This window comes from Alligator sinensis, unplaced genomic scaffold, assembly GCF_000455745.1.
Source record: "Alligator sinensis unplaced genomic scaffold, ASM45574v1 scaffold1054_1, whole genome shotgun sequence".
Lineage (NCBI taxonomy): Eukaryota > Metazoa > Chordata > Crocodylia > Alligatoridae > Alligator > Alligator sinensis.
This window is the reverse complement of record NW_005842480.1, coordinates 231,794-239,266: the sequence shown is the minus strand read 5'-3', so window position 1 is coordinate 239,266 and position 7,473 is coordinate 231,794. Positions and strand designations below refer to the sequence as shown.

The window sequence follows — 7,473 nt, the reverse complement described above, 5'->3', positions numbered from 1 at the left end:
TTTACAACTACCAGCCCTAAAGGTTTAAATAAAGAAAGACATGAGTCAGACCCCGAAGCACATGCAATTGGCTCCAAATGATGAGATCATTAAAAAAAAAAAGATGACATTGGGTTCTTTGCATTGGCCTGCTGATTTCGGAGTCTGTTCTCAGGCTTTTCTCTGCAACGCGAAGGCGAGACAATAACTACCAATTTTATTCACATAGCACCCTCCAATAAGACAGTCACCTGGTTTTGGGAAAGCAAAATGAAGTTAAAAAGATAGTTTTCCTTTTAACCAAATTGTTCAGTTTCCTTGTCTAAGACGCAACTTTCCATAGCTCATGTTTGGGGAAAAGATGAGTGGGGCCCGTGGAAAAAGGTCTTTCTCTTCATAAAAGGCTCAGCCTGCAGGCAATGACATGATTCCAGAAATAAGAAGAACTGCAGGAAATCACAAGAGCTGGTGACTGTGTTTCCCACCCCCAGTTGCATTTCCCAAAATCTAGGACAATTTATCATTCAAGGAATATTTTTAGACTTTGAAAATGTGCCCAAGGGAGGGGCATATTATTCTTTACAGAGGCATGATAGCGGCACCCACACATACACATGTACATGCGCATGCACACCTAAGGGAATAAAAGAAATTCCATCGGTACCGAAATCAGCATCCTGCCCTGCCTCTTCCTTCCACCTCAAGATTCACGTGGACCTTATGCAAGAGGTTGGAGAGGCTGAGTTGTAACCAAGTCTATGGATGGGTTGAAAAAAACAGAGTCAAGGGGCTTCTCCGGAGAACTCGCTCCCCCCAGCAGGCAAAGGTCTGTGACTGTGGTTATTTCTTTGTATCATGGTGGAATCAAGAGTGCTCACCTGAGCTTGGGGTCCCGCGTGTGTTAGAAGCTGTTTGAATACTCAGTGGGAGTGTCTAGACGTGCACTTACACTGGCTTAAATTTACTGCACAGTAAGTCACTGTGCAGTAAGTGGGACTAGGCTGGTGTCTACAAGTGCAGGCGTTAAAGCGCATTAACACTGAGTGTGGACGGACTTGGGACTAAAGTTAGTCCCAAGTAAGTTCACACGCAGTGTTACTGCACAGTAAGCAGGAATAGGCCAGTGTATACACATGCAGGCGTTAAAGTGCATTAACCCTGAGCGTGTACTGATTTGGGACTAAAGTTAATCCCAAATCAGTTCACATGCACAGTGTTACTGCACAGTAAGCAGGAATAGGCCAGTGTATACACATGCAGGCATTAAAGTGCATTAACACTGAGTGTGGACTGATTTGGAACTAAAGTTAGTCCCAAGTCAGTTCACATGCACAGTGTTACTGCGCAGTAAGACGTCTACACGTGCGTTACTGTGCAGTAACTAATCGGGTGTAAATTTGATACCTGCATAATGCCAGTATCAAATTTACGCTCGAGTTGGCAGAAGTCACCATATTTACTGTGCAATATGGGTATGAGCATGTAGACATGTACCCGTACTGCGCAGTAATTTTGGTTGCTGTACAATAAATGTGCATGTGTAGATGTGCCCAAGAGTGGTGCTACCTGCTTGGAAGATCTTGAAGGCTGAGGATTAGGACTAGGATAAGGGTTAGGGTTATTCCAAGTCACTAGGAAGTTAGTGGAAGTTGTCTTCATTTATTACTGGTATTTTTATTACCGTAGCACCTAGAAGCACTTGTCTAAACCCAAGTCTTAGCAATGAGGTTGTCTTCCTTGAGGACGGCCACTATGAATCTGTAAGGCCAACAGGACACAACCATTTAGGGCTCTGTAGATCAATAGGGGCATGCCAAAATCTGGCTTGTATAGAGGGCACTGCTGTAGTCCTCTCTAGAAGGCAGTGATTCAGTGGACCACTGGCAGTGATTTTTCTCATGCTTGATTTTTATCTGTGTTGCAAGAAAAATCGTATCTGGTCATGTCAAGCTGACCAAACTCCCAGAAGTCTTTTTGAGATGACTCAAAATTGGCAGTGATTGTGGCCTAAAGTTAACCCCAGTAAAATGCCAGGGAACATGGCACATTTAAAACAATGGAACAATAGATCATAATAACAGACAATAAAATAATAATGTGATCATTTTTGGCAGTAATTACTTTGGGGATGGGAAAATAACAGGAAAATATTCTCAAGGTGCAAGGATGTGCTGTTGTATTTTTAGGACCTATGAACCAAAATATTAGATAACAAGCTTGGCTAGTATTGATAATGTTGATGTGACTAAAGGAAATAGCCTAAGCAAGTAAAGTCAGGGTTCGCTGTTTGCTGCATGCTATCTGGACTATTTGCATGAGTTTCTGAGGGAGACATCGGCATGAATCTCTAAAGGAGGACCAAGCCGTCGGACTTGGAACAAGATCGCAACCCAGGAAGTTTTCTGGTGCATCCCCCCTGGCCATGATGCTCCTGCTGGGACTTAAAGCTGGAGGTTCCTAGCTAGAGGGTCTTGCCCCTCCACCCAGGGTCAGACTGATGCCAGACTTGGGGTCAGGAAGGAATTTTTTTTCCTTGGCCAGATTGGTACAACTGTGGGGGGGCGGATGGGGGGTTGCCTTCCTGTGTAGTGGAGGCAAAGCCACCATCTGGGATCTCTTGAGTGCATATCAACAACCTTTTGCAGAAGCAAGACATTGACTGCCATGGTTCCCGGCTCTACCGGTGGCAGATTTGGGTGTGATATCTTGTGTTATGTCAGAGTTAACTATATAGTTTTGCCAAGAAGTTAGATTATGGATTTGTCTGGGATGGTTTGGAGAGGGATGATGCTGCCTCAGGCAGGGATTGGACTAGATGTGAACTCTGGAGGTCCCCTCCAGCACCACTTCTCCACGAGTCTGTGGTTGAATGATTGCAGATACATGCCTGCCCAAGCAGGCCTGGATCAAGTGACTGGTCTGATCCCAGAGACGTTACCTAAGTAAAAGCTTTGACAAAGCACCTACTTGGGTGGAGGAAGGAAATGCTGTGTAGAGTGTGTATCTGGATTTCAGCAAGGCTTTTGACAACATCCCAAATGACCTTCTCATAAACAAATTGGAGAAATGTGGGCTGGATAAAACTAGTACAAAGTGGATAGATAACTGGCTCAATAGCCATAAACAAAAGGAAATTATGAACAAGTCCATGTCAGCATGGCATGAAGTTTTGCGTGGAGTCCCAGAGAGTTCTGCCCTGGGCCTGGAGCTGCTCAACCTACTTATTAATGATTTGGATGCTGGCATAGAAAGCTTCTTGAACAAATTCATGGATGACACAAAACTAGGAAGGACTGTGCACACATTGGAGGACACGATAGCGATTCAGAAGGATCTTGACAACTTGGAAAGTTGGGCAGGAGGTAACAGGATGAAGTTCAATGTGGACAAATGCAAATTGCTACACCTTAAGAATAATAATAATCAAAAAACCCAACAAAATAAGGACACCTGCCCGGTGTCCTTATTTTGTATTTTTGTCCTTCTATGGAAAAGGACTTGGGCGTCTTGGTAGCCCATAAAGTCAACATGAATCTGCAATGTGATGCAGCTGCACAAAAGGCCAATCCAGTGTTGGCCATCATCAATATAAGCACGAGGTGCAAGACTTGGGAGGTTATGGAGGGTCTTGCCCCTCCACTCAAAGTCAGACTGATCACCATATTTGTGGTCAGGAATACCACGCTCAAATTGGTATGGACTATGGGGTTGTTTTTGCCTTGCTCTGTACCTGGGGGCACAGCCCTGTACTCAGGACCTCTTGCATGTATGTGGACAACGTAGTAGAGAAGCAGGAGTGGTTCCTCTGATTTACCCGTGGCAGGTTTGGGTGTTTGGTCTCTGTTGTACCAGGGTTGAGGGTCGTCTTACGTAGAGTTTAGAGGATGGTCGTATGGGATGGTTTGGATAGGGAGGATCCTTCTCTGCGATTCTGTGTCAAAGCACCAGCTGTAAGGAACTGCTGGGAGCTTTCACTCTGCATTGCACCCATCCTATTCCCCCCGAGGGCAACACAGGCTGTGATGATAACTCCCCTCCCACACAGATTGCACACCTCCAGAAAAATGTGGTGCCTCAGCCCCAGTAGGAACCCGCCTTCCACATTGCTGTCTCCAGAGTCACCAAAGCAAAATACAAGGGGACGTATAAAATCACCATCACCCAGGGGAAGGATCTCATTTTGGGCCGCTGAGAGCAACCTGGGACGATGAGGACTATGCTGGTGGTACTGCTGGCCGCTGCCCTGTGTATGGGGCAAGGTGAGTCATCCTTTGGGCAGAGGGAATCCAGATGTGGAAGGCAGCCTAGCCAGGGGGGTAACAGCTGGAATAGATGGGGCCGTCACAGCAATAGCAGTGGAGATACCAGAGGGAATGAAGCTGCCAGTTTGACCCCATTTTTGGTTTTTTGAGGATCTTAAGGAAGTAGGGCTGGAAGAGGCCCCTCAAGGTCATCTAATCCGGCAATTTGCTCAAAGCAGCATTATCCCTCGTTAAACCCTCCCAGCCTAGTGTCTGTCCAACCTGCTCTTGAAAACTTTCAAGGACGGGCTAGTTCTTTCAGTGGAGGATCCTGGTGTGAACAGTAGAATAAATGGGTCTTTTTTGTTGGCTTTTTTTTTGGTTGAGCTGAATGCATTTCCCTAAATATTATCTCCTGGACTAGGTAACCTGGGTAAATTTCCAAGAGAAGACAGAGGGAATGTCTTCGCTGGTGAGAAAGGCTTGTTCTTGACTCAGGTTGGCTGCTTCAAGTCAGCTACCTCAGGGTACGAGAGCGCCGAAAGCAAGGTGACTTGGCTTTTAACCCGGATTAAGAGATCAAGTTTGACCTAATAGGGGTACTTGAGTTTAAACTCAAGCTGCTAACCCAGATTCAGAGCCAAGATGCCTTCACTGGTGGTTTAGCCTGAGATCAAAGCACCCTTTCCTTTAGCAACGATGAGAGATTATAGGCGTGTTCCCAAAGCCAATGGAAGTCAAAAGAAAGACCGTCATTGACTTCCCTGGGCTTGGACAACGGCCCCTAGAGACTTGTCTAGCATCATAAAAGCATAAATTATTGCTAATGATTGTGGAACAGCTAATTTGGTGAATAGCAAGTGTGGACAATATCTTTATCCCCCACCTGTGAAAGAAAGGGGGTGTTGATTTTCTCCAACCGTTGCAGTCCACCTCCTGTCTCCTTTGCCAGTCCTGGACCACAGGACCATCTTTTCTCATTTGATTTTGCTAACTTGAACAGTTTCCCCACCTCTTATGCAGCATCAGTGGGCAGTTTTAGACAGGAGCAGTGTTGCGATGTGTGGGTTGTGCAGGCAAGAGGTAGTTCAGGTGTAAGACCATCACCCCCCTCTACCTTGCACCGGTCCGGCACCTGCACACTCCCCTGGCTTCGGGGGTCCCACTCCAGCTATGCAAGAGGCCAACCCAGTGGAGAACCAGTAAGAGGAACTAAATCATTACATACATTCATCTACCCTGCTTCACTCCCTAGCTCACGCTCTCTATTGCTTCACCTGTGAATGGGAATCCAGCAACTGGAAATGTCTGAACTTGACAAAGTGCACGGATGAGGACTCCTTCTGTGTGACGAACATAGCCGCTATAGACGTTGGTAGGTGTTGGGGTCCCCAGTGCAGGCTTTAGGGGGTTTTACAGGGTTAGGAGAAGTGGCAGGTGCAGAGAACAGCCTGTTGGGAAGGCGGAGATGATCTGAAGCAGCTGACGAGACCCCGAGCTTGGCAAGGCTTGAAATTCAGGGGCAGGTCCCAAAGGCTTACGACTGTCCCCCAGAGAAGCCTGGAGATGAGATCTCCATCCAGGTGTGACTGTTGTCACCTGAGCAGCATCTCACCCAAGATAGCCCTCAGAAAATCAATTAGGGCCCAATCCTGGGAGACATTGACTACCTGCCACGAGAGTCTCTGGTCCCAGCAGGACCCAGCATCAGCAACGCCTCGCAGGGGGCTACTGGTATTTGTTCCATGGGCCAATATCTCCAAAGTCTCTGTCCCATTGCAGAACCTGCTGGTGCCACTGGAGACTCCCCTTGATCATTCAGGACCTCAGGGGCATGGGGAAACACCCCTAAATAACCATTCTTTCTTCTCTCTCCCATGGTTAAGTTGGCTGGAAACTGGGGAAGAAGATCAACAAGAAATGCTCCCCTCACTGCCCAGACTCCAACGTGCACATGGGCATAGCCTCTTTCTCCACTTCTTGCTGCAAGTCTTCCCTCTGCAACCTCTTTGCCATCCCAACATCGAAATCACCTCCGCAGTGAGGCAGGAGGAGGGCTGGGCTCAGAGACAGATGGCGTCACAGCAGGAAAAGGACAGGGGTAACTCTCAAAACCCTGCTCTGATTTCCCCAGGAAGAGCTCGACGTCCTCCACGCCCTGGGATTAAGGATGCACTATGTCACTCTCCTCTTGCTTCAGGGCCTCTGAAGACACATCTCTTCTCTTCTTTTCATACTTGGGTGCGGTCATCAGGTGCATCCCCGGGTGGATGCAATGTCTTGCCTCTCTTGAAAGCTCCTGCCCCTTGTAGCCCAGCAAAACAAGAGGACATCCTCTAGCTGGTGTTACGCAGAGCATGGCTCCATCCTGCACCCTCTCATGGGAGTCCTTAGGGACTATTGCAATATTAGGGAGTATGCTCACCAGGGGATGTTGAAGCCTGAATGGCCAGTCGGTTCCTGGAAACCTCTTCCCAGTGTCACGCTAGAAAGGAAGCTGCCCTTCAGGAGGATAAGAAGATGCTCAGGATGTCCTCACAACCATACACACCCATCAGACACTCTCAGCTCTTTCCAAGTCCACCTAGCTCCTAAAGACGCACAATCCTCACATCTTCCCTTTCCAAAGAAAAGCGCTTTCCATCCTGGTGTGGCTGGGGTGGAGACTGTTTTGACGTGGGTTTCTATATCCAGTGGGTTCCTGAGATTGAGAGTGATATAGAGAGAGCAAAATTCATAGATAAAACCACAAGGTTCTCCCTGGCCCTTTGTAATCCTTTGCTGGGGAAGGGCAGATCCAGCCTAGACTGCCAGAGATGCTCCCTTCTTTACGCCAAACTCCTATTCCCTCTCAGCAGACCTTATGCTTAGCTTTATCTGTAATGAAGTATCTTAAGATCATGGTACTTCTCAATGCCTTTCTGTATCAAATCCTAGAAAATGAGAGTGGAAGGGACCTCAGGACATCACATCTAGTCCAACCCCCTGCTCCAAGCAGGACCAGCCCCAACTACATCATCCCAGCCAAGGCTTTGTCTACCCGGGTCTTCAAAACCTCCAAGGATGGAGAGTCCACAATTTGAGCCCATTATGCCTTGTTCTGTCATCTGCCACCACTGGGAATTGTCCAGCTCCATCCCAACTTCTGCTTGGTGGACCAGGCAGCTTCACACTTTCAGTGCAATTTCTGAGAGGTAAAATATCTCAGGGCATGTCTACACGTGCATTTACATGCTTTAGTTAATGTGCATTA

At 47.4% G+C, this 7,473-nt stretch overlaps 1 protein-coding gene across 1 annotated transcript; it reads left to right on the top strand.

The window, feature by feature from the left end:
* The first annotated feature begins 4,145 nt into the window (after nt 1-4,145).
* Nucleotides 4,146-7,231, top strand: LOC102387959 (lymphocyte antigen 6E-like). Its single transcript, XM_006031070.2, has 3 exons — nt 4,146-4,238; nt 5,476-5,595; nt 6,107-7,231. Exons 1-3 carry the CDS (start codon nt 4,187-4,189, stop codon nt 6,262-6,264), a joined length of 330 nt encoding a protein of 109 aa, XP_006031132.1. The 5' UTR covers nt 4,146-4,186; the 3' UTR covers nt 6,265-7,231.
* The last annotated feature ends 242 nt before the right edge of the window (nt 7,232-7,473 follow it).

What these genes read in the sequence shown, in the direction of transcription:
- LOC102387959 (XM_006031070.2), top strand. Translation starts at nt 4,187, where the DNA reads ATGAGGACTATGCTGGTGGTACTGCTGGCCGCTGCCCTGTGTATGGGG. An exon ending in TGCCCTGTGTATGGGGCAAG is followed by an intron (nt 4,239 to 5,475) that starts GTGAGTCATCCT and finishes TTCACTCCCTAG; the next exon opens with CTCACGCTCTCTATTGCTTC. An exon ending in CATAGCCGCTATAGACGTTG is followed by an intron (nt 5,596 to 6,106) that starts GTAGGTGTTGGG and finishes CCCATGGTTAAG; the next exon opens with TTGGCTGGAAACTGGGGAAG.